Source organism: Oncorhynchus tshawytscha, linkage group LG18 (assembly GCF_018296145.1).
Source record: "Oncorhynchus tshawytscha isolate Ot180627B linkage group LG18, Otsh_v2.0, whole genome shotgun sequence".
Classification (NCBI taxonomy): Eukaryota; Metazoa; Chordata; class Actinopteri; order Salmoniformes; family Salmonidae; genus Oncorhynchus; species Oncorhynchus tshawytscha.
The window spans coordinates 18,790,337-18,817,195 of NC_056446.1; the positions used below are offsets into that span (position 1 = coordinate 18,790,337).

The following is a 26,859-nucleotide window of genomic DNA, read 5'->3' on the forward strand; positions in this document are numbered from 1 at the left end:
AGTGTTCTACTAATGCCTGCATGTGTTGAATGAGCTCTGGTTGTATCCACTTCGGGCCCCACCTGTGGCAGGAAACGTGTACCGCAGCCATGCACCAAGGCAATATTTAGTTTCGAACAGAAGGGGGCAGCAGTCTACCGGCCAATATCGTCACAACAAATAAGGCGGTCTCCAGCTAGATCCACGCTCTACAGAATACCGATTGAGAATATTACAGATGAAATAGGTTATTATTGCTGTTGGCGGCGATAAGGACTTTGAAGAAGGTTTAATCGGTAACTATAGTTTCTAATTTATGTCACCGTATATCTGTATTCCATCGTAACCTAACCATATTGGCACGGACATGGGGATTCGAACCGGGGGTTAGAGTAGAGGCGCGAGTCAGGCCAACTGGGAAACGAGGTCTACAAACCATGAGCCACGGGATAGTATAGACCCTTGGAAGAAATGTTCGATGTCTTTTGTGTTGTACGAGTCTGCGCGGTTAGCTCATTTTTACCACAGACGCTGTCTTAGTCGGTATTATGACAGACGTCTCAAGAAAATCTATGTACAGTAGGTAGCTACATAGCTAGCTATCGTGTAGCATATTGACATTAGCTAGCTAACTAGCTAACGCCGGACACTTCCTACATAAACTTGCTGTAGCAAGTGTGTAAGTAGCAACTGTAGCTAGTTATGCCATAAAAGTCCAGTTCGCTAACGTTAGCTTTGTCATCACTAACAATTTGTCCGTTTTTTTACTACTTTTAGTCGATTATCGGTTTGAATCAATCAATCAGTCAATGCAAATCAGTCAGTGGCCCATTCTCCCACATTTGGGTAGGCTAGTTGGCTACTACATGTGCCCTCGAGTCATCTGCCAAATATGAGTGGTGTGATTAACTAGCCAATAGCCAGTTTAGCTAACTAGCAAGAAATTGTATCATGCAATATACACTGCAGTCATTCTGTGAAATTTGCAAATAAACTACGGTATCTACTGTCACATGTTTCAACTGGTGAAGTCTCTCTCCCTCCCTCCCTCTCTCAGGTATACTGTAGGACGTATGCCTGTGACAGAGAGTTGCACAGTTAGGCTGTTGAAGCTGCCTCTCACCAAGAAGAGTTGCTCAGTAAACTTGTCTAGGCTTTCTGTGATAAAGAAGAGGTGCTCAGTAAGGCTGTCAAGGCTTCTTGTGACAGATAATTGGTGCTCCGTACGGTTGTGTAGGCTACCTGTGACAAAGTGGTGCTCAGTAAAGTTATCTACTCTGCCTGTGACGCAAAAGCGTTGCTCAGTAAGGTTGTCTAGGCTGTTGATGGCAACCATTGCCCAGAAGTTGGGCAAACAGGGTAGCGAATCCATGGGCTTACCCCATGGAGAGGAGACAGAGCAGCAGACTGATCCACATGAAAAACCACAGGACACCAATGGGGAGGCTGTCGGTGTTTCATCTGAACAAGGTAAGCAGCAGAGAGAGAGTGACACTGTTTAATAAAGTGAAGTGTCCCAGGACTCCCTAAAAACATGCCACTTCAATACAGCTATGAGCAGAAGTGACGTTTCACTAACCCTTTAACTAACCTTGACCTAATTCTCTTAACCTGCAACCATAATCCACCTAACCTGCTGTGCAAGTTCTCCTAACCTACTACAAAAACAGTCACTTCCTGTCATATTTGTATCGAAGTGGTGTCTTTTTAGGGAATTTTGCGTTCCATACTACATGTAGTGGAGTACAGACCCCACCATGTTCCTATGTTTCCCCAGGCCAGGATGTGCCTCCAGAAGAGCTTCCTGTACCATCTTCCACCCCGGGAAATCGTCTACAGAGAAAAAGAGTCCCTAATCCGAAATATCAGAGAGAACCAGACACGACCAACCGTGAGTGTCTGAACTTAAATAAACTGGTTATTAATATTGTGTACTAGCAGTAGCCTAATATATGCCTAGATGATAGCGCAAACCAACTTGCCTCTTTTGTTGCTCTGATTTTATATTTTGGTAATTTTTTTCTGCATAGTACAATGTCCTGACTCAACAAAAAAGCCAAGGAAAAAGATGGGCCTGAAAATATCCGTAGTCTCTAACACAGAAACTGACCAGCAGGAGCCTGACAAAAAGACCACAAAACCCCCCAAAAAGACACCTGCCAAAAAGACACCACAGAAAAAGGCACCACAGAAAAAGCCAGTGGTCTCGAGCATAGACGGTGACAAGGGGCTTATCAAACAGACCCCTGCCAAGAAGACCTCTGCCAGGAAGATACAAAAGGAAACACCACAGGTCAACTCCACGCCCGCCCCTGCAGTCCCGGAACTGAGGGAGACCCCAGAGGAGCCTGAAACCACCCCTAGTGGCAGACCCAAGCGGAGGGCAGCAAAAGCGTATGTGACATCATCTAGTCCCCCATCATTTTGATTCTGTTACAGCAAGTAAGCAGTCTTTGATGGTAACGAGATGATCCTATACAGTATGCCTATTAGTGGGGATTTCAGTGAATGAGCAGTAGTATTATTCTTGTTTGGCCTGTGTTTTATACAGCTACCTTTGACTCCCTATGCTTTTTCAATATCTCATTCACGTTTGATTGTCATGATTATAAAACAATCAGAAATGGCCATCAAATCAAACTTTATCTCTTCACATCAAAGGCAATTTCAGTTTGGAAAAGGTCATGCTCAATTGACCCATTGTTGTATGTTTCTGTTCCATCTCAGTGCATTGCAGTACCTCCATACCCTGGCCAAGGAGGTATACAACCAACCTGACAATGGTACTAAGAACGACTGGGAGTCTAGCCCAGTCCCCAGCCCCAGCTCAACCCAGCCCCAGAAACGAACCAGAGGCAAGGGCAAGAAGAGGAAGGCCCCTGATTTTGACAGTGACAACGCCGCAGAGGATGTGGACTTTGTTCCAGAAAATCAAGACACTGAGGAGGAAAGTGAGGCTGAAGATACTCAAGAAGACTTAGACTTGGAGAAGAGGCACACACCACTGAAAGACCTTAGATCCAGACGCATTTCCAGAGGTCTTGTGAGTGGCATTTAAAAAAATTTTTTTTTTTACAGTAGATTGTGATAAATGGACTAGCAGACAGAGAGATATTGTGAGGGATTTTGCCCACTAGGCGACCACAGGCTGAAACCAATGACAAGCTAAATTAAGACTTTTGTGTTACCGTTGTCATGTTCTATTTTTTGTCACTCAGTCAAGTCAGGTTCGATACCATGGTAATTCCCCCAATGGACTGTCCAACAACATGATGGGACCCATCTGGATGTGCACCAAAACCACCAAGACCTTGTAAGTTGCTCACCTGTCTTCTATGTAGCAATAAAAAAAAAAAGTAGGTTTTATTGCTTACTGCCAGTAGGGGGTGCTCAATGCATTACATTATTCACTCCTGGGTCTTTGGTCCTGGCTCTTTCTGTGTGTTTGACAGCCGTGATGAACACTGTAACGAATGGGTCTTTGCTGAGTGGATGCCTTCAGAGAAGGATTGGCATTGCTTGTCGGACAGGTAGAAATATCATTACAAATTTGATTATTACATTATACTTGATCTCCCAGGGAAAAATATTACATGCATCTCACATACTGAGTAACCCAGGAATACATCAAATGTTTGGTATGCATTTCCCCTCCCAGTGAGGCTGAGAAGTATCTACCGCAGGAGATGATGTCAACAGCCTTCACCTTCTCAAGAGAGGGCATCAGGGAGGAGACTCCTCTGCACAGAATGAAGAGGTAGATCCTTTGTAGCGCAATTAGCAACTGTGCTTGCAACACCAAGGTCTTGATCAAGGCCTTGAGATACTTATATATATATATATGTATATCTATATCTATCTTACTGTTGTTTATTGTCCAGGTTTGAGTGCCTGCCACCCCACCCTGAGCGCTGGGACATGCTATTCTATACGGGCGGCCCAGTGTGGGCCATGGACTGGTGCCCCTCCCCCGATGGCGCCCCTGCCAGCCAGTACGCTGCCATCTACTGCCACAGGAACCTGGACGACCAACACAGGATGAACGAGTTGTACACCAAACCTGGACTCATCCAGATTTGGGACCTGGGACAACTCCAGTACAACACCAGGTAGGAACCATGGCAATGGCCAGCTAATGGGGATCAGTGTAATATCAGTCTTTCTCTATCTACCGCTACAATCGTCTTGATCTTTCTACCTTTCTCTGGGCTATTTCCCCCCAACATCTCTCTGCTCCATCCCTTCACTCTCACCCTCCTCATCTCTCCCCAGTCCCCAGTCCTCTCCACGGCTGGCCTATGGTATTGCCCAGGATAAAGGCTTTGTGTGGAACCTGAAGTGGTGTCCAGGAGGAGCCTGGGAGCTGCCCACCACTAACAGGAAGGTAGGAACAGCAGCACACAGAAATACACAAAGAACTGATGTGTTAAATCAACATCAGTAATGCATAATGGCTCCACATGACTGTAAAAGAGAACAGTATAAAACACACGCAAAAAAAATATCAAATGTACGACTCCCTCTGTCCCTCTCTCTTTGTCTCTCTCTTTCCTTCTCTCCTCTCTCTCTCTGGCAGGCCCCTCATATGCCCAGACTAGGTCTCCTGGCTGCTTCCACATCAGATGGTCACATCACTATCTACAGCCTGCCTCACCCTGACACACTAATGGCCCGCAGGAAACACACCGCTAAAGGTTAGCATGCTCGTTTAAAGTGGAACTGACAGTGTTTTAACTACTTTGCAGATATGAAACAAACAGACAATCATGCTGAAAATGTTTGAGGGTTCCCTTGTTAGATTTTAGCTCATCTCACTTTGGCTAGCATTAGTTGTTGATCTTGTGCATAGGCAACTGAGGGAGAGAGCCTACCTTTTCATGGTTGTCTATGCCTGCGACGAACCATCAAACAATCAAAGCGTCAATACAGGGCTAAGATTGAGTCATACTACACCGGCTCCGACGCCCGTCTTATGTGGCAGGGTTTGCAAACTATTACAGACTACAAAGGGAAGCACAGCACGAACTAAATCACTTCTATGCTCACTTCGAGGCAAGCAACACTGCGGCATGCATAAGAGCATCAGCTGTTTCGAACGACTGTGGGATCACGCTCTCCGTAGCCGACGTGAGTAAGACCTTTCAACAGGTCAACATACACAAGGCTGCAGGGTCAGATGGATTACCAGGACGTGTGCTCCGGACATGTGCTAACCAACTGGCAGGTGTCTTCACTGACATTTTCAACATGTCCCTGATTTAGTATGTAATACCAACATGTTTCAAGCAGCCCACCATAGTCCCTGTGCCCAAGAACATAAGGGCAACCTGCCTAAATGACAATAGACCCGTAGCACTCACGTCCATAGCCATGAAGTGCTTTGAAAGGCTGGTAATGGCTCACATCAACACCATCATCCTGTAAACCCTAGACCCACTCAAATTCACATACCACCCCAACAGATCCACAGATGACGCAATCTTAATCGCACTCCACACTGCCCTTTCCCACCTGGACAAAAGGAACACCTATGTGAGAATGCTGTTCATTGACTACAGTTCAGTGTTCAATACCATAGTACCCACAAAGCTCATCACTAAGCTAAGGACCCTGGGACTAAACACCTCCCTCTGCAACTGGATCCTAGACTTCCTGACAGGTCGCCCCCAGGCGGTAAGGGTAGGCACAACACATCTGCCATGCGTATTCTTGCCCCTTAAGGGTGCTTGTTTAGTCCCCTCCTGTACTCCCTATTCACTCATGACTGCGTGGCCAAGCACGACTCCAACACAATCATTAAGTTTGCAGACGACACAACAGTGGTAGGCCTGATCACCGACAACGATGAGACAGCCTATAGGGAGGAGGTCAGAGACCTGGCAGTGTGGTGCCATGACAACAACCTCTCGTTCAATGTGAACAAGACAAAGGAGCTGATTGTGGACTACAGGAAAAGGAGGGCTGAACATGCCCCCATTAACATCTACGGGCTGTAGTGGAGTGAGTTGAGAGTTTCAAGTTCTTTGATGTCCACATCACCAATAAACTATCATGGTCCAAACATACCAAGACAGTCATGAAGAGGGCACGCCAACACCTTTTCCCCCTCAGGAGACTGAAAAGATTTGTCACGGAGCGTGCAAAGCTGTCATCAAGGCAAAGGGTGGCTACTTTGAAGAATCTGAAATCTAAAATATATTTTGATTTGTTTAACACTAATGAAAAACCCTTGAATGAGTAGGTGTGTCCAAACTTTTGACTGGTACTGTATATACTAGGCGTTGTCAGAGGAAGGCCCAAAAGTTTGTCAACGACTCCAGTCACCCAAGTCATAGACTGCTCTCTCTACTACCACGTGGCAAGCGGTACCGGAGCGCCAAGTCGAGGTCCAAAAGGCTCCTTAACAGCTTCTACCCCCAAGCCGTAAGACTCCTGAACATTTAACCAAATGGCTACCCAGACTATTTACATTGAACCCCTCCCCTTTGTTTCCACACTGCTGCTACTCGCAGTTTATTATCTATCCATAGTCACTATATATATATATTGCTATAGAATTTTCACATGACTTACTCTGTCATTCCCAAACATTCTATGAAAATGTGAAAATGATCGCTTGTGAAAAATATTTAAAAAGGCATAGAATAGAAGATTTAATGTTGCTAATAAGCTGTCAGTTCCACATGAACACACGATAGGACCAAAGCAACTGACAATTAAGACATATATTAGTCATTTGTGATAGATATATTATAACAGTAATCCGTGTCAGAATCGAACCTACTCTGGTGTTGTGGTTGTATGTGCTGTTCCAGAAGGGAGCAGTATTGTCATTCAACAGCCTGAACTTGGTCCTGCAGAAAAGTCTTTATAAAACCCGTTTTCATGCTGCTCATTGAAGTGGCCATTTTTTTTGTTGCCAAGTCACATAAGTACATATTCACTTCATTTTTTATGTAAGGGCACATAAACATCATGTTATTATTAAATCATATGCCTTAGGATATTTACCATAAAAATCTATTGACATCTTCCGTAATAGGTGTGCGCGTGTGTGTATATGTTTTTGTGTCTGTGCGCATGTTTTAATTTTCCTTGTATGGCCCTACACATTTCTGTCCCCCTCTTCCTGCCTCTCCAAATCTCCCTTGGGATCACATGACCTTTGACCAAGTTAATAGTCCCCCCCCCACACACACACACACACACTGCATTATTCTCCCATTGTTCTGCTGATGCATGGACTGTCCACACCACGAACACTGCATCCTCAGACAACTAACACTGTGTGTCCTTTTGCTTCCGTATGTTTGTGTGAGCGTGTGCTCATCCTTCTATTCATCTCTGCAGTAGGTCGAGAGAGAGAGATGGAGGGAGGTGATAAAAGGAATGGAAGGGATGGTAGGGTGTATAGGGGCAGACAGAGGGTGAGAGAAAAAAGAGAGAGTTGCTTGCCTGGAGTCATCCTTCACGGATTCAGCTCCCAGTTAGTGCTCCCATTTCCCCCTCTTTCACATTTTACTGGAGTGTACAAATCTGTCTACAACGTAATGCACTCCAACGTGCCATCGACACAGCAGTATCAAACTCTGCATTACAGTGCGTTTATCACAGTGACCTATATATGAATGGACAAAGCCATGGATCACGTGACACCATTCATTGTGAAGACTCCATAGCGAATTAAAGCCAAATTAAATCCAGGCAGTTTGAACTCCAGGAAGTGACGTGGCAGGCTAGCTCAGGGATGCCCCCTCATTGAGTAACTTGAGTTGAAGGTTGACTGGTGTACTGCAGGCTGCCATTTGAACTGTACGATGATTGTCTTCTAAAAGTGTGTTTTATTTACACGAAGATTAAGCATAAAAATGGCACTTTTCCCATTTGCTTAAATGTGGGGGGCACACCATAGTCCTTCTGTGTAAACAGTGGTAGATTTCGTTGTATGAAGTCTCGCGTGTTCAGCCAGCTGTCTAATTTAGCAGCAATATGTTGCGGTTCAGACAAAAGTTGTATTCTGACGTTCCACATGTGCTTTTATTTGTAGGAAACATTTTTTTTGTGTGAAGCCAGCTATATTGTGGTATGGTTATTTTCTGTCACCAACCACCAGAACATATGAATGGACAAAGCCATGGACCAATACACAGACTCCCAATGTTGTGTCCTAAAGCTAGGGGATCCTGTTTTCTTTTTTTGCATTTTACCCCCCAATTTCGTGGTATCCAATTGTTTAGTAGCTATCTACTATCTTGTCTCATCGCTACAACTCCCATACGGGCTCAGGAGAGACAAAGGTTGAAAGTCATGCGTCCTCCGATACACAACCCAACCAAGCCACACTGCTTCTTAACACAGCACACATCCAACCCGGAAGCCAGCCGCACCAATGTGTCGGAGGAAACACCGTGCACCTGGCAACCTTGGTTAGTGCACACTGCACCCAGCCAGCCACAGGAGTCACTGGTGCGCAATGAGACAAGGATATCCCTACCGGCCAACCCCTCCCTAACCCAGACGACACTAGGCCAATTGTGCGTCGCCCCACGGACCTCCCGGTCGCGGCCGGTTACGACAGAGCCTGGGCGCGAACCCAGAGTCTCTGGTGGCACAGCTGGCGCAAGCGCCCTTAACCACTGCGCCACCCGGGAGGACAGGGATCCTGATTTCTGATAACAATACCTGCAGTACTGCGGTCTGCCATGACCTTCCGTGGCTTCAATGGGAGAGGCAGTCTTTCTCTGGTTTATCATGAGGCGCATACTTTTAATGAGACATCGATATCCACTCCCATCATAATGGATTCACAGGGTTTTAAAGATGAAAGGACTTAACCCACAACATTCTAATTCTGAAGACTTTTACACCTCAGTGACTGGAGCTGTAGACGTTTTAGTAGTGTGTAGCAACAGTGAGCGCTTGGCAGTTACAACAGATACCGATAGATCAGCTGTATAATATGGTTGCAATGTATAACTAAGCAATAATATACCACAGCTAACGCCTGGATACAGCCCTTAGCCGTGGTATATTGGCCTTGAGAGGCGGCAGGTAGCCTAGTGGTTAGAGCATTGGGGCAGTAACCAAAAGGTTGCTGGATCGAATCCCCGAGTTGACAAGGGAAAAATCTGTCGTTCTGCCCCTGAACAAGGCAGGTAACCCACTGTTCCCTGGTAGGCTGTCATTGTAAATAAGAATTTGTTCTTAACTGACTTGCCTAGTTAAATTTAAAAAAAAATATATAAGCCGATAAGGTGCCTTATTTGTATTCTAAATGGTTTAACAAGGTAATTAGACCAGTAACTTCTTGCTGTTATAAACTGGTTAACAATGTAATTAGAGCAGTTAAAATACATTTTCTCATAGCATTCAGGGCTCAAGCCACCCAGTTTATTATATACCATAGACTGTAAGGAGTGACTTGACGTAGCATTGGAGAGGTAAATGTCTGAGTGTTTTGCTGTATCTCTTACAGATGACACTGCACTGTCCTGTTAAGATTAAGCTCACAACATTGGTCAAATGCACATGCATACAGATACAAGTTGTTTTGGAGAGGTGCAGGAGGCTGCCATGCTGGGCGCTGTCATGATTTGATAGCAGCAACCCTCCGGTTGACAGCTCATTCCCCAACAGAGTTTTCTCATGTGACCCGGGATTCGAACTGGCTACCCTCCAGTTGCTGACTCGCTTCTCTAACCACTTGGCTACATGCCATACAGTCTCCTCCCCTATGAGGCTCAACAGCCTTGGAGGTGATGTGATAAAGACTATGGTCATTAGGTTGATGATGTTTATCTGGCCCATCCATCATTTACACTAGAAAATACCTGCTGCATCCCTCATAGTTGTGCCAATTTGAAGTTAACTTGAATGTATATATATATATATATATATATATGACTATATGACTATATGACTATATGACACAGGGTAGCCAGCCAGGCAGGGCAGGGCTCACTCCAGGAGATAAGAGCAGCACTGCAGAGAGGGTCTGATTCATGGACCTGTATAGCGTCAGGACCTTGCGTTTTTAGCCTTGTTCTTTCTATAGCACCGGTCTTAATTTATCACTCTGCCTCAAAGGTTTTATATTTATAGAGTCACAGCTTGTAAGTGTCTGTCGGCCCTATACAGGCAGTTCAGAAAGCTGGAGTCATTCACTATGTGGTCAGAATGCTCCCTTCAGTATTATCAGGTTGGGGCCAAATTTTACGGTGCTCCTTTTGAGCAGTTTGTGGATGCAGCATTGTTTTTTTTGTTTTTTTCAGTGCCCAAAATCACTGACTGTTCTTTTCCTCTTTTAGTGCCCTTTCTATCAGTTAATTGTTGTCATGCCCCATTGTACACAGTTCCACAGCAGCCTCTCCCCATCCCCCAGGTTTCCGAGCTGGGGGATGAAAGGTTACAGTTTATGGTCAGTGCCCTGAGAAGTTACATTTCGGTTTTTGAACTGTTGAGAGGGAACGCTGGGCCCTGGCTAGTCATCCTTCATGTCCTGCCAAGAGCTAGTCTGGGAGAGCTGGGTCACTACACTGAACTATGAAACCCTCAGAGTCACAGCAGGACGGGACAGCCACACCTGTGACGAGTGACATTTAGGGCACCTTGTGCTGCCTTTCTGGAGGGCTGGGTGTGAGGCTAGGAGAGGGAATGTAGTGAGTTGTCTACATTTAGCCATGGAGCTAGAGAGATGGGGGGGGACTGATAGAAAACGCGCCACATCGGCTGGATGAAATGCAAGTTAGATCATCAAATACCCATTCTGTAATGCCATCGCTGTAATTTAGCATTAATGTGAGCCAGCCTAGTCTCTGTTTAGAAGTGACAGGGTTAAGGGATCAGATGCTTGTGCGTGTGCGCTCACTATCTGCGAGACTGTTTGGGGCAGATAATTACAAATAGCTTTTGGTGTGCGTGAGAGTGCCCGTAAAAAACCTGCCGGGTAGAACAAAAAGGGCCTATCTCCTCCTTGCTCAATGAAGATAATTTACTAGCTCGTTCCATCAGACAAGGATCTATAATTGAAATGACAAAGAAGATGCATCGCTACGCAGTTGTTAGTGTTGGAAGCCATGAATTTCAGCCTAGTACCCGACACCTTTCTCCCCCAAACCTGTCACTCACACAGGCCTCAATCAGCCTATGGGGAAGGGAGGCTGCTGTGTTTGGGTGGAGGGGGTCAAAGATGGGGTGGGGGGGCAGTGAGGCGTGATGCTGTATCGACCCCCATCGACCTGTAGGGGGTGGAAGAGGTGGGGTAGAGAGGGATGAGACCACAGGAGAGGTAGCTGGACCTGAAATCCTCCACAGACTAACACTACTCTGTCAGACACCCAACCTTTGCCGTATGCCTCCTGTTAGATATAAAGTGTCGCGAACATTCCAGTATTGTACATATTCCAACGCCATGTTGTTATTACAGCCTTTTGTAATAAATAAATAAATCTTCAGCCACAAATGCCTCGGTATCAGGCTAGTTTAAGTGGCTGAGCTAATAGACCGACAGACGCAGGATCCTAACAGTAGCCAGATCTCTGGACACATCCAGGGAAGGAGACTGGTTCTCTGGGTCTGGGCCAGCAGAGAGGCCAGTCAGATCTGGTGTAATGCCAGGAGAAGAAGGTTCAGACTCTTGAGTGCCTGCTTCTATTGAAAAACAGTAGTCAGATGGACAGACAGTGCCATGTCCAGTCAGTGATTGAATGGCCCCTGGACACATCCATCTGGGGTGGCAGGGTAGCCTAGTGGTTAGAGCATTGGACTAGTAACCGAAAGGTTGCAAGTTCATATCCCCGAGCTGACAAGGTACAAATCTGTCGATCTGCCCCTGAACAGGCACTTAACCCACTGTTCCTAGGCTGTCATTGAAAATAAGAATTTGTTCTTAACTGACTTGCCTGGTTAAATAAAGGTAAAATAAATCTCGACAGACATGGCCTGGGAAAAAAAAATCTCCCAGACATGGCCTGGGATTCTGACGGCTAGACTGTTTTTAACACCAGACTGTCTTTGGAGAGGGACTGTGATTGCTCAGCTCCTTGTCTCTCTGTGTTGATCGCAGGGTGAATGAGATTGTTGATGTGTGTTCACACTCCACAGCCCAGTTTGTTAAATTACAATCTGTAATAAATCTGTGTTCCCATTAATAATCATAGAGTTAATAAATAATATTCATGTGTTTCCCAATAGGTGGAGCCTGCCCAACACTGATGATCTGCCAGGTAGGCTAATATCTGATCTCACCTCCTCGTAGAGAAGATGTATGTGTTTTAATTTAGCCCAAGTGTCATCTTCAACTCTCAGCAATTATGAGAAAGAGAAAACACTGTCCACACACAAAATGTTTTATTTGAAATCTTTTGAGATGCTTGTCCTGCTGGTGTGTACAAATCTAATTGTCATTCGTCCGTGTGTGTGTAGGTACAGGGTGTGATCACTCTGAAGCGGGGCTCCTTCAAGACCAACCACGATGAAAAGAATAACCAGGTTCTCTCCATGGACTGGCTGCCTGTCAAACCTCACAATATCCTGGCTGCTGGCTTCTATGATGGTATGATGACAACACATCATAGTCCAGGATGCCAATGAGGTGTCACCTGTGAAACGGGCGTCCTGTGGTGTGACTGTCACCGTTGCCCTTGTTCTTGAGCCTACAGACTCTACCCCATAGACTCGTATCCATGTCCTGCTGTCTTCCCCCTGCAGGTACGGTGGCCCTGTGGAACCTGTCCAGTAAGTCTATTCTGCAGCGGGTGCGTGCTCCAGACCGCTCCTTCACCCTCTACCCCTACCACTGCTTCATCGCCCACGACAACGCCACCCGCGCCCTCAGTTTCTGCCACGCATCCAGGTAAGCAGCCGATCAGAGCGGAGGATTCAAGGGCCCGTCTCCAACCACTAGGTTCTGAAAGCCTGCCCAGTATCACGACCAACTGCACCAAAGCTGTAGGAAAAAACACCATGCAGTATGCCTTCAATCCCTAGTATGAGACTGCATCAAGCTCAGAGACCAGAGCCACCATTACCATTCTGAGCATGTAGGATGTAATAAGCAGTGACCTTTTGGCAGTGAGCTCCGCGTAGCGCCATGCGGCTGTCTGAGTCTGCTGGAAGGTAAGCAGCAAAGTTGGTTTTCCTAGCTGGCTGGGTCAGGGAGGGAGAGAGGAAGGGAGAGCAGGAACAGTGGGTGGTGGATGAAGCCAAGTGTAAAGCTCACGTCACATCTCGCTACCTCTCCGGATTTCTAATAAACACTCTCTCTGCTAAAACACATTCCCATTATTGGAGGATGGAGGGGGAGTGGAGAGGTACACAGATGGTGGATCTGCGGGCAGAGAGGAGGGGAAGGAAGATGTTACGCTCTGTGATGTCGCGACTCGTGTAAACATATCGACGTGTGAGGGTGGAGGTAGGGAGGGGAGAGGGGCACACAGCTGTCAATCCTGCCCCACTCCAGATGCTCTGTCGGGTACAGACTCTAGAGGGTACGTCATTTTGGCCAGGGGCCTACCATCCTGGTCATATAGTCTCATGAAGGCAGTAGCAGCACACAAACTGAGCTCCAGAAATCCGCCATACAAGACAGCCTCTGGAAGTTTCACACCTATCATGGACGAAAGGGCTGGGATCTAAACCTGGTCTGGTACCAAACAATACCACTCAGTTTACTGGCTAGTGCGCAGTGCCTGCCCCTCCCTCTCATTAGCACCGCCCTGTAGTAAGGTGTAGAAGAAGCGTAGCCTCCCAGGCCATGCATCTCCTGTGTAACAGCAGAGAAATCAAATTGGCTAGCTACTAGAGTATGAAGGCAAGGTATTCCTCCTCTTATTTCACTCCTCAGTCGGCTGCATACTGAACCACCACCAGCGGCTTCTAAACCAGGTTTATTAGAAAGCTGTAAAGATCTGCGGCAGTATCATGAGTCACGGGTTAGAGTGCAACCGTAGCAGCGGGTTATTCTCCAGTCTATGGGCTGGTGTTATGGAGACACTCGGAGGGGCCCCGCTGGGTTGTTTGGTAGGGGACAGACTGCAGGCATCCATCTTATCTGGCTGGCTGGGTTTTAATGAGGGATAATGAAGAGTTACTGTACAGGACACTGGGCTGGCTGACTGGAGCTGTCCCCTCCCACGTTTCTTCCACCTCCATTTCCCTCTCTTTTGTGGTGAGACTCTCTGCCATCTTCTCTCTGCCTTTTCTACTCTCCATCAGCTCTGCTGTCTTCCCTGTCCTCCCTCCTGCTGTTCTTTCCTCTCCTTATCCCCTCCTCTCATCTCGTCTCCTCTCTCCTCCCTCTCCTCTGCCCTTCCTCCTCCTAGAGACCTCATGGTGACGGCGGGTGATGACAGGCTGGTGAAGATGTGGGACCTGAGGAGGACCTGGGAGCCCTGCCAGTCCTTCAAGCGCTTCCTCTCCACCGAGGCGGCCTGGCCCCTGCACTGGGCTGGGGTCTTCATCTCTCAGGAGAGCACCTATGCCACGTGAGTCCCTCTCTCCTCTCCTCCTTCCAATTCAATCGACATCTTACCTCTCCATTGTTGTCTCCTACCCCCCACCCACCCCTCATTCCCCTCCGTGTGTCTTGTGTAATCGATACCTTGTGCTTGTGAAGGGTGTTCTATTGTATCGCGCTTTGTTCTTGGTCTGTTTTGTCAGGGGACCTGTTTAATGTTTCGTGTCCTCCTTCAGGTTTGGCCAACATGGACTCAATTACTTTGACTCAGGGTATCTGGGCTTCAAGCCACTCTTTCTGGTGCCACGGAAAGGGACCATGTGGGTAGGTGGGGAAACTGGGACAGAAACACGACCAATTCCACTGTAGTCCCTACCACTATTCATTTCTGTAGACTGCTGATACCTCTCAAATCCTTCCATATCTGTTTTAGTGTAGAGGGACGAGGGGTTGAGCTGATTTTGGGCTGCACACCATTTCTTGGTCCAACCCCCTTCCTCGTGTTGATTGGTCCATCTTGGTATTTCTGCAGAGCCTGTCGATCTCTGATTGGCTGAACACAGCTGTGACGGCGGACTCGGTGGGAGACGTGATCATGGTCCTAATACCCAACCTGTTCAACAACCCCTGCTACCTCAAACGATCCATCGATCGCAGATTCGTAAGTACCCTGTCCAGGCCGGCCTCGCACCACACACAGATATCTCCAAAATTAGCAATTCTAAAGTCGCCATTACCAACTGGGTGGTTCTAGCCCTGAATGCTGATTGGCTGAAAGCCGTTTTATATCAGACAGTATACCACAGGTATGACCAAACATATATAGCATATAGCACACATATAGCAATAAGGCACCTCGGGGGTCTAAGGGCTGTATCAGGCATTCCCTGTTGTGTCGTGCCGTAGTATATTGGCCATACACCGTAAACCCCCGAGGTGCCTTATTACTTAATTATACACATATTTCGTGACATTGACTTACATATTAAAGACTGCAGTATGAATGTTAATCGAAATGGGTCCATCATTTCTCTTCAATCACATTTGTTCTATTCTTTCAGCCGGTGTTCAGAACCGAAATGGTCCAATTGAAAGAAGAAGTTGAGGAGAATGAGGGAGGAGTTGGAGAGGAAGGAAGTGGTTCCACCAGCAACGGAACATCCCATCATACACCTCAGACCTACAGAGAGACAGCCCAGAAGTACTACCTCCACTACCACGACATGGACATGGTGGGTTAGGGTTAATACAGAGGAAGGAGATGTCTACGCACAAACACATTCGGCTGTTTGAGTGTGTGTTAAATTATGGGATACCGGTTGTGCTCTCTCTAAGCACAAGACTGCCTGAGCTCTGCATTGTAGGGGATTGTGTGTTTGTGTGTCAGGACCAGACTGCAGTCCATGAGCAGCTGATGACATAAACCTGCCCGGTGTGTTTATGCACAGAGCACATGTGGTCTGCTAGACCCAATAGATTTATTAGATGAGTTGTATCTGACACACCTGGGGGAACCGAACGGCCCAGGGCGCATCTGCAAAACGCCATCCCTGCTCACACGCTGTTGCCGTCGGTTTCCACAACAACCCAGAAGTGCACCTAGCCGTGGGCCGACTCCTGGGTTAGGACTTGATTAAGTGTTGCACCCTTCATTAATTTATACCGCACCCTCCTTCCCCCTCTCCCTCGCCACCGCTCCTCTCTAGGGCTCCTCCATCTGTTCCCCTGCCTTACGCTCTACCGGCCCTGTCACTGCCCTACACACACACATCCCACACACCACCCTGAGTCGCCGTGGCCTAAGCACGTCCATTACCCACAACCCATCGGGCCACGGCCCACTTACCTTTGACGTATGTCACCTGACTAGGGCCTTTTGTTAGGGAGGGAGGGGCGGGGGATGTCATGGCCAGCGCAGTGGAGTTTATTCTTGCTGCTTGACATAACGCTCCACTTACTCAACCCCTGAGAGAAGCGCTCTCTTGGCCTCAATCTGTCTCCCCGGCTGTCCAGTGTGGGAAACAACATGCTAGGGTAGACTCTTTGAGGGTTCAGAGGGCTGTGGCATTTTCCCATGGGCCACTGCTACAGCATAGGTCAGTGGAGATGAGGAGCATTTGGTATTTTATTAGGATCTCCATTGGCTGTTGCAAAAGCAGCATCTGCTCTTCCTGGGTTCCACACAAAACATGAAACATAATACAGAATGACATAATACAGAACATCAATAGACAAGGACAGAACTACATACATTTTTTGTAAAGGCACACTTAGCCTACATATCAATGCATATACACAAACTATCTAGGTCCAATAGGGGAGAGGTGTTGTGCCGCGAGGTGTTACTTTATCTGTTTTTTGAAACCAGGTTTGCTGGTCATTTGAGCCATATGAGTTGGGAGTTCCATGCAATAAGGGCTCTATATAATACTGTGCGCTTTCTTGATTTTGTTCTGGATTTGGGGACTGTGAAAAGACCCCTGGTGGCATGTCTGGTGGGGTAAGTGTGTGTGTCAGAGCTGTGTGTAAGTGACTATGCAAACCATTTGAGATTTTCAACACATTAATGTTTCTTATAAAAAGAACATAAAAAGAACATCAACACAGAGATAGAAGAAATGGTCCAAAAAAATGCATTTCTAAATTCATCTTAATTTGTGATACAGTGACTATTGTTTCTTAGCTCTGTATTTGGGTGTGTCCGTCTTGTGGTGTTTTAGCTTGTAATCAGACGATTGAATTCTTTCTCTTCCAGAGAACGTTTAAGAATGCCCAGAGCCGAGCTCCGTGGAAGCACATGCAGGTTGCAGAGGCCAAAGGGGGACCGTGTCTGGACCTAATGCCTTTGGCTTCACTAACTAAGGTATGTCTAAGAGTAAAAAACATGATTCTCTGACTGCATTCCACCTTCAACAGCTCTTCCGTAGTTAATGTTTTTACTTGCTGGAGCAGCCAAGCTGAAAGCTGTGTGAATGTGATCTCTTCTGACGGAAGTTATCATCAGACCCCCCCAAGTCTGCATTAGGCCCAGCTGGGATAGAGGGAGAGACTCTGATGGCCAGGCAGCGATAAAGACAGAAAGTAATGAGCTGTAAAATGAGGAATGTGTCACCCCGGGTTTGATTGGAGGGATGCGAGGAGAAGAGTGCCATAGGGATGATCTGTCGTTTCACTATGGAGTGATGGAAACGGGTAGGATTCTCCCAGGTGACACGGAGGTGAACCGGAGGCCACTATTCATCATGGCAAAGTCACTTCTTAAACCAGCCTGTTGTACCACTGAGCCTTTAGTCTTATTTGAAATGCATTTTCTTGTGCCTTTCTCGTATGTTCAGTAAAGTAAGTTTTAGGCAACTATTTGAACTTAGAACTATTGCAGAGCTCATTGGTTATTCACAGAAATCGCTTTTTGAGGGCCACAGCGACTCGTTGACAAACATTTCCAATTGAGGCACTATGCTATAACAGTGATAGCAGCCCATGGATTGGTCATGGAGCCAGGCAGTGACTCTAGATTAGTGCTAATAGAAATATCAGTAGTGTTGTTATCTAGTCTAATGATGCTGGCCAGGCAGGATTAAGCTGTGGATTGAGCAGATCTCCTGATTGGGAATTGATCAGCTGGGTAAAGAGTTGCATTGGAGCTCAACGCTGGTGTCAGAGTGCATTAGCCCTGTCTTAACATTAGCCCTCTCTTAACAGGACTCCTGAATAGCGCTGCGCTGCATCTCGGTGCAAGAGGTGTCATACAGACCCTGGTTCGTTCGATCCCGGGCGTCGTCTGGGTTAGGGCAGGGTTTGGCCGGGGTAGGCCGTCATTGTGAAATGAGAATTTGTTACTTACTGAATTTGTTAATTACTCTGAGTTAAATAGTTTTCCATCCCCAAAATTGTGATTAATAAGTATGTTAAAAAGCGTACTTTCTGTGTTGGAATGGTGTGGGCGTATACTGGTCATAAAGAAATAATCATGAGTATACCGCTGATTGGCCAGCTCATTCTCCTCAGTAGGATGATATCCTAATTTTAAGGTGTTTTTATTTTTTTTAAGTGTTCTCCAATTAATGCTTGGGCTACAAAAACAGCATAGGATGAGTCCACAACATAATATGGGTATCAGTTAACACAATATGACCATTTTCACTGGACAGATTTTCACTGGACAGTTGTTTTAACAGCAGACTTACTCAATCTCCACTGTCTCAACTACAAGCACGGTTATTTATTGGTTGACAGGCTCACCTTATTCCCTCATCCTTGCCGATTCCCATGTATGTTTTATTGGGAGAGGGATATTTCTAGTTTGGGATGTGTGACTGTTGAGTTGAGGACATGAACATAAAATGTTCATTTGTATCCAGTTAGTTGCACATGCAGGAATCAAACCTACATGTCTGGTGTCTCAAACACCATGCTTCAAACATCTGAGCCATCTGTAAATAATCCTAAACCATCATCTGTGTTCTCTGACTGTTCCCACCCTGTTCTCTTTCTCTTCTTTGTAGGTCCGTTTCAACCCCAACCTGTGTGCCCAGAGCTGGGTGTTGTCTGGGGGCCAGGCGGGCTTGGTAAGAGCCCACTGCCTCAGGGCCATGAACAGCTCTCACATTAACAAGATGGTGCAGGAGAGCCAGGCCCAGTTCTGCACCATGTTCCCCCAGGACACGACAGACACCCAGGGGGACGCAAGTGCCGTCAGACACACCACAGAAAAGCTGTAGGTGTAGGTTCCTGGAGGTCTGCTCCCTGTAGCGCTCCCTCAGTGTACTGCAGTGTACACCACTCCCAACTTCCTAAAGACTCAAATTAGGGCTTCGTTCTAACTTTGGATCCACCCATAGAACATCCATGTCAAAATGAGATTTTCATGGAAGTTTGAGTTACAGGAGTGGATCTCATGGTAGGATCCAGCTCCCAAGGAATGTGATTGGCTGCTTTGTTTGGACAGTAAGCCCACTGTGTTTTTATCTTCTGCAAGACCACAATGTTTTTATATTTAACTTATTTCAAGACGGGAAAAAATCCATGCTATTTTGCTAGAACTTGTAAATGTTTTACTATTATTTTTATATAAACATTTTTGTTGTTGTTGGTGTGAATACATTGTGAACTGAGGACTGACTTGAAGAGTTCTTATAGAACCCAGACTTGGCGTCATTGCAAAGCTATAGCACTTTAGGGTTTTTCTGTTCATTCATTCTGATTATATTCTGCCTTTCTTGCCGCTGTTCCTTTTCTATCACACACTTTCAGGTCCATGACTTCTGTATATCAGGTATAAACCATGTTTTAGATGTATTTGTCTCTGAGCCAATGAGTAAGTATTTTGTCTGTCAATGTCTGTTTATTAAAATTATAATTTCAGTCTTTTCTAAATCTCATATTCCCCATTTTTTTCCCCCAAGTCTCAAGGCCTCCTGTAGTTAGTAAATGTACTGAAAGTCTGTTAAGTGTGGACTTGGTTACTGTGATAAAAGCCTGATGTGTGTAACTAATCGTGGGTTATCGCTGCGGTGATCCATCCCTGTGTGATAGAGGCTCCATCCTATGTGACTTATACCTTATTTAAGAGCTGATGATGGCGGAAAATAGTCCAGAGAGGATGGGACCCGGCGGTAAGAAAGCAGCAGCAGTAAAAGTCTATTAGCAGTACTGCCTTATCGACTGCAGCATATCAGCGGTGAAGCATTGATCTGTTCTCAGCGGATAGAATGGAGACTCAATGTTCTTTAGTTTACCATACTAGTGTTGTGAAAATGTTGATGAATTTGACCACTTTTAAAGTGGACCTGCATCAATGATTTCAAAGTCACTACATGAATTACAATTGAAAAACCCATTTCATAAAGCTACAAACTGAACTATATTTAGTAACTTTCTTTGGAGAGATGGTGATTGGGTATCAATTGGCATTTGGTGGTCTAAATTCTGTCTTTAATTGCCATTTCCTGAAAGTCACTTCCCACACGCCAACTCATTTTTTCAGCTTCAGAATCATCTGCATTCACCACATTTTGTATGGTTATTCTTAGATACACTCACCAGTCAGTTTTTTTAGGTACATCCATCTAGTACCGGCTCGAACTCCCCTTTGCCTCCAAAACAGCCTGAATCCTCCAGGGCATGGATTCTACAAGGTGAGAGAAAAGTTTGTTTTGCTCGATTGGTATCAAGGGACCTAACGTGTGCCAGAAAAAACATTCCCCACAACATTATACCACCGCCACCAACCTGCACCAGGCAGGATGGTTCCATGGACTCATGCTGCTTACGCCAAATCCTGGGATTTGTCGGACCAGGCAGTGTTTTTCCAGTCCTCAATTGTTCAGTGTTGGTGATCGCATGCCCACTGGAGCCACTTCTTGTTTTTATCTGATTGGATTGTAATTCCGTGTGGTCATCTGCTGCAATAGACCATCTGTCACAAGGATTGGCGAGTTGTGCGTTCTGAAATGCCATTCTGCACACCCCTGTTGTACTGCGTCGTTATTTGTCTGTTTGTGGCCCGCCTTTTAGCTTGCATGAGTCTTGCTATTCTCCGTTTTCGCCCACAGGACTGCCACTCATACGATGTTTTTTTTTTTTTGCACCATTCTCAGTAAACCCTAGACACTGTTGTGTGTTAAGCCCAGGAAGGCGAACGTTTTAAAGATACTGGATCTGGCACCAACGATCATACCACGCTCAAAGTCTCTTAGGTCCCTCATTTTGCCCATTTTAACATTCAAGCGGACAGTAACTGGATGCCTGTCTGCCTGCTTTATATACAGCACATTCGGAAGGTATTCAGACCCCTTGACTTTTCCCACATTTTGTTATGTTACAGCCTTATTCTAAAAAGGATTGAATTGATTTTTTCCTCATCAATCTACACACAATACTCCTTAATGACAAAGCAAAAACTACTCTTTTGACATTTTTGCAAATGTATTACAAATAAAAACATACCATATTTATATAGGTATTCAGACCCTTTTGCTATGAGACTCGAAATTGAGCTCCGGTGCATCCTGTTTCCATTGATCATCCTTGAGATGTTTCTAAAACCTGATTGGCCATAAATAGACAGGTGTGTGCCTTTTCAAGGTCTCACATTTGGCAGTGCATGTCAGAGCAAAAACCAAGCCATGAAGTCGAAGGAATTGTCCGTAGAGCTCCGAGACAGGATTGTGTCGCGGCACAGAGCTGGGGAAGGATACCAAAACATTTCTGCAGCATTGAAGGTCCCCAAGAACACAGTGGCCTCCACTGTGAAAGAATTTTGGAACCTCCAAGATTCTTCCTAGTACTGGACACCCGGCCAAACTGAGCAATTGAGGAGAAGGTCCTTGGTCAGGGAGGTGACCAAGAACCCGATGGTCACTGCAGAGCTCCAGATATCCTCTGTGGAAATGGGAGAATCTTTCAGAAGGACAACCATCTCTGCAGCACTCCACCAATCAGGTCGTTTTTGGTAGAGTGGCCAGCGGAAGCCACTCCTCAGTAAAAGGCACATGACAGCCCGCTTGTTTGCCAAATGGCACCTAAAGGACTCTCAAATCATGAGAAACAAGATTCTCTGGTCTGATGAAACCAAGATTGATCTCTTTGGCCTGAAAGCCAGGCGTCACGCCTGGAGGAAACCTGGCACCATCCCTACCTGGCACCATCCAAGTCTCTGAATGTCCTTGGGTGGCCCAGCCAGAGCCCGGACTTGAACCCGATCAAGCATCTCTGGAAAGACCTGAAAATAGCTTTGCAGCGAAGTTCCCCATCCAAACTGACAGCGCTTGAGAGGATCTGCAGAGAAGAATGGGAGAAACTCCCCAAATACAGGATTGCCAAGTTTGTAGCGTCCTACCCAAGAAGACTCGAGGCTGTAATCGCTGCCAAAGGGGCTTCATCAAAGTACCGAGTAAAGGGTCTGAATACTTATGTAAATGTGATCATTTTGTATTTTTTTACACTTTGTGTGTATGAGGGGGAAAAAACAATTGAATCCATTTTAGAATAAGGCTGTAACGTAACAAAATGTGAAGATGTGGTGTCTGAATACTTTCCGAATACTTTGCACCAACATTACTTGGCTTTATCCGTTTTTTGTGGTTGCTGATCATTTTTGCAGTCAAATGGATGTGCCCTAGAACGACAAAGCTTTGTGATAATCTGTTGTGCCATATTTCCTGCTGCTGCCTTGTGCACTACTGCGGATGTAATTAGTTGTCTCTGATTGGGACTGGAGATTAACAGCCCATGAGATTGTCTCTGCATTATCTGGAATCACTGAGAATTGAGTATTATTGGTAAAGCGAGAGCAAGTTTAGAACTCAAAATAATTAAATAATCCACCAGTTATCTGCATACTTTTATTTCAGACTTACAAAAAACGTACCATACGTAGAAATTAAATATCAAACAAACATTGACACACTTTACTTATTTTATACAATAAATCAAATGTATTTACACGTTTACACAAAATCTACAGGAAATACTGATATTTGGCATATTTACAATTTTCATACAGTACAAGACAGCACTCTGAAACACTACACTTAGCTGGTGAACAAAAATTTGAGTAGACTCTTGCCTGTAATACATTGGTTGTAACATTCCTGTTATTTTAAGTCCTTACAGTGGGATCTTTCTTTGTTCAATTTCCGTATGGTTTACAAATGACAATATATTTACATTTAATATATACTTTCCAAAGTTATCAAAAGTGATCAAAATATAGATTTGTTTAAATGAGGATTTTGGTGACATTAAGAAGTAGAATTCGTCTCAAATATTTGTATTGGCAGCATATGAAGATATCCTTATTACGTCATCTGAATTATAAACAACACTCATGCAAGTGTTTGATAAAGAATGTGTCAATTTCTGCTCGTTTTCTGTGCAGGTTACAACATTGAGACTTCACTGTAGGCATCAAAGTACGACAAGCAGGGCGAGTGCCTCTTATATTTCATTGTGTCAGCATCTCACACAGACTTTTTTTGTACAATACACTTATCACTATACATTTGAGGAGATTTTCCACTACATTTATTTGTTGGTGCATTTCTTTTGATGAAGCTGACAGGTGTGTGAGCATGCGTGTGGTGTTAGGGGACAGTTATGGAGTAGAAAGCTGACCGACTGAGCCTCCCCAGAATTTAGGAAGATTGTTTGGAGGCACTGGATGGAACTAACAAACTACTGGTACGACAAACAGAAACCCTGTGCAAAGCTCCACGGCATGTAGGCCTATGACAGCGTGGGAGTGGGTGAGGAGGGTGTATGGATGTGCTTCGATTTGATTTTGGAGGGTGTATGGATGTGCTTTTGGAGAGTGTGGATAGGTGAGAGTATAGAGATGGGGTTCATTTATCTGACCTCGCTCTTCTGGAAACCCATAACAGTGCAAGAAAACGTCCATCCTGGTGGCTATGACTCGAAGCGTAATTTAACAACACGTTCCACTATAGCCTATCGTCAGTGAGTTTCAAATTAGGGACAGAGCACTGTCTGAGTCTTAGCCAGTCTATTTGCCAGCTCCGCTTAGGGCATATCATGGGGCATAGATTAATACAGCCCACAATGCTAAAATTAATCGACCAACTACTTTTGTAAATTGGCCTGTCTTGAGGCTTCCTCTTCTGAGTGAGATGAGTGAGCTTGTAGGATGCTTTCTCACACTGACATAATCCATTATTTGGACCCGAACTCTTTTCAGTTGTGAACAATACAATGCTTTTCATTTGGCAGACACCCTCGCTGAAGCACATATAAAAGGCTGGGTAAGACAGGATTGGTTTTAAGGTTCTCACGTCAATATCAATGTATTACGCCAAAGAACTCCGAGACAAGCCATTACACGGTGCTGCTGCCCTAATGCACAGTGCCAGTGAGGGAGTGTTAAAGTCAAACAAAGCCAAACGGCTGTCGAACATTGCAGTACATCAGCACCAACTGGTGAAGTGGTTGCATACAGTACTCAAAACATGTCCTGATACATGTACCATTGTATTTTCATGTCTGTCTGTCTCCCTAAAATGCAGTTTCTTGTGATAGTTCTCTTATGATAATTGGCAGCCCTCTTAGGGCATGGAAACTATTTTTTTAAGTATGAATATCTCCTAAATGAATGGTGTTCATGTGGGAATCTTTGGCATGATATGGTGAATATACACACGGTACAGTCGTACATTTGTTTGGGTCCTGTAAAGCTGACGATGGATCAAAAATGTTTCTTGGTTTCATGGTGAGGCTTTTCCACAGTGTTTCCATTCCTAGCTTACGTCCTCAATGATGCTTGTGTATGTGTGCTGTATGTTCTTTATATTGACTGGCAACGTTTTCGAGAAGCCAAACCCGGCCCACTCCCTTTCAAACTCTTCTGTCCCCATGGTGACTGTGTGTGTCTTAGCCCATAGGGTCCTGGCAGTGTGTGCAGTAGGCCATGTCGTCAGAGTACAACTCCACCTGGATGGTGGTGCTATAGAAACCAAACTTGGTTTGGAGGATCTCTGTAGCCTCCTTAAGGACACTCTGGGGATCAGCATTCTTCTCTGGAAAACAACAATGACCATAACAGATGTCAACAATCATCTATTTTATTTAACCTTTATTTAACTAGGCAAGTCAGTGAAGAACAAATTCTTATTTACAATGACAGTCTAGGAACGGTGGGTTAACTGCCTCGTTCAGGGGCAAAACGACAGATTTTTTTTTACCTTGCCGGCTCAGAGATTCGATCCAGCAACCTTTCAGTTACTGGCCCAACGCTCTAACCACTAGGCTACCTGCCGCCCCATACCGTAATGTCTAACTGTGAAGTTATGTATGATATTTTTTTTATTTTGTCCACAATTGGCAATGTGTGTGAATGAACATGCTAGACTATGTGCACAATCTAAATGGATGTGCCAGATTGAGTAAAGTTGGTTTCTGACCGATGGCTACGTGGACAGAGACCAGGGTCTGTCCTGCGGTCAGGGCCCACACGCGCAGGTTGTGCATAGACTTCACCATCTTCAGAGACAGCAACACCTCCTTCACGGAGTCAAACTCTATTCCCCTAGGAGCCCCTGTAAAAGATTTGAGGACAAATGAGTATTGCATCAATAGTTCATTCACTTCATGGAACTCACGGCCATGTTCTACTGATGTATTTCTCCTTAAATAAATGATTTTTACAAACTGAGGAAAATGTCTGGATAAACATTTTATTGTTTGAATTCACCTGGACTCAGGTCAGAGCAAGAGAAACAGAAAAGGCTGTTGAGTTTACCTTCCATGAGTACCCTGAAGACATCCCTGAGGATGGTGATGGTGGTCCCCAGGACAAACACGGAGAAGAGGAAGGTACAAATGGGATCTGCTACTTTGTATTCAGGCTGCAACAGAAGGTCCACAGGAGAGAGTATGAGGAGAGCAGAGGGGAGTGGTATCAGGTGGTGATGGGGTGCTGCTCTACTGATGTCATAACACATTAGGCCAGTCAGATCACAGGGAGGGTTTTTAACAGAAGAGCAATATATACCCAGCCAATTCTGTCTTACCCAGCAGGGTGATGAGATGAGTTAAACCCCTTCCTATTGAGACTGTAAATATAAATATATAAGGGATACACTTGTTGCACTGTAAATAAATACAGTATAACAATATGCCATAATGTAATTTGTACTGTAAGATGTATGTAAACACTAGTATTTGTTACTGACCCTGAAGAAGATGACGATGGCAGCCACTAGGACCCCAACACTCTGTAGGAGGTCTCCCAACACGTGAATGAAGGCTGCTCTCACACTGGTGTTGCCATGGCCATGACCCAGAAGAGCATGGGAGTGGCCGTGACCCACATGGGAGTGGCTGTGACCCACAGGGCTCTGCCCGTTCTCGTCTATCTGCTGGTAGCCTGAGCCTTGGGGGTGGAAGGTGGTAGAGTGGTGGAGGATGTACGCCATGCTACAGGACAGAGGGAACAGAGAATGCTACATGTCAATAGTCTAAAGTTCCTCCTCTTAGTTTTCCTTAAATTCATATGCTTTGGGGGGAAAAGACAGCATAGTTGAATGCAATATATGTCTGACTCCAGCTGTTATTTGCATCACTTTGTGTAGTTTTTCCAGATCAAGCCGTGATAATGAACCCCTCACATGATGTTTACTATGACGGCACAGCCGGAGGTGATGAGCATCGCTTGACTGTTGATCTCATAGTCGTTCCTGACTATCCTCTCGATGGCCAGGTACACCAGCACCCCAGTCACTATCCAGATGGACATCACTGACACCAGGGCTCCTAGGATCTCTGTGGGGGTTGGAGACAGTGGTGATCAGTATCACACATCCAATGACCCCTGGAAAGGTCATTTTAGAGCATTGTGACCGTGGCTATTATCATTCAGCTATTACAACATTCGCCATGTAATCTGGAGTGTAAATGGTAAAAGAGAATGT

The 26,859-nt window shown here is 45.5% G+C and overlaps 2 protein-coding genes across 4 annotated transcripts in view; one reads left to right on the plus strand and one right to left on the minus strand.

The window, feature by feature from the left end:
* The first annotated feature begins 129 nt into the window (after positions 1-129).
* Positions 130-19,804, plus strand: LOC112246312 (general transcription factor 3C polypeptide 2-like). 2 transcript variants are annotated; one of them, XM_024414611.2, is made up of 20 exons: positions 130-275; positions 1,037-1,449; positions 1,757-1,870; positions 2,010-2,373; positions 2,707-3,022; positions 3,198-3,292; positions 3,432-3,509; positions 3,638-3,736; positions 3,861-4,088; positions 4,252-4,363; positions 4,556-4,673; positions 12,172-12,203; positions 12,403-12,532; positions 12,688-12,832; positions 14,301-14,462; positions 14,671-14,758; positions 14,967-15,095; positions 15,496-15,666; positions 17,190-17,297; positions 18,940-19,804. In XM_024414611.2, the coding sequence occupies exons 2-20, from the start codon at positions 1,053-1,055 to the stop codon at positions 19,153-19,155; spliced, it is 3,102 nt and encodes a 1,033-aa protein (XP_024270379.2). In that variant the 5' UTR covers positions 130-275; positions 1,037-1,052; the 3' UTR covers positions 19,156-19,804. The 2 variants fall into 2 exon arrangements, with proteins under 2 accessions (XP_024270379.2, XP_024270380.2); XM_024414612.2 differs by lacking the exon at positions 130-275 and adding an exon at positions 297-658.
* Positions 19,805-22,771: 2,967 nt separating this feature from the next.
* LOC112246328 (zinc transporter 2-like) overlaps positions 22,772-26,859 on the minus strand; it is a 29,653-nt gene continuing 25,565 nt past the window's right edge. For both annotated transcript variants that reach the window (XM_024414629.2, XM_024414628.2), the window contains exons 4-8: positions 26,557-26,710; positions 26,122-26,365; positions 25,689-25,794; positions 25,351-25,485; positions 22,772-24,966 (exon numbers count right to left, since the gene is read on the minus strand). In XM_024414629.2, the coding sequence (XP_024270397.1) occupies positions 24,821-24,966; positions 25,351-25,485; positions 25,689-25,794; positions 26,122-26,365; positions 26,557-26,710 (785 nt within the window). In that variant the 3' untranslated portion in view covers positions 22,772-24,820. The remainder of the gene's footprint in view (positions 24,967-25,350; positions 25,486-25,688; positions 25,795-26,121; positions 26,366-26,556; positions 26,711-26,859) is intronic.

Bases quoted from the DNA above. Each gene is read 5' to 3' on its own strand.
- LOC112246312 (XM_024414611.2), top strand. From the start codon at position 1,053: ATGCCTGTGACAGAGAGTTGCACAGTTAGGCTGTTGAAGCTGCCTCTC. The intron at 1,871-2,009 runs GTGAGTGTCTGA...TTTTCTGCATAG, and splicing joins AGAACCAGACACGACCAACC to TACAATGTCCTGACTCAACA. The intron at 3,510-3,637 runs GTAGAAATATCA...TTCCCCTCCCAG, and splicing joins TGGCATTGCTTGTCGGACAG to TGAGGCTGAGAAGTATCTAC.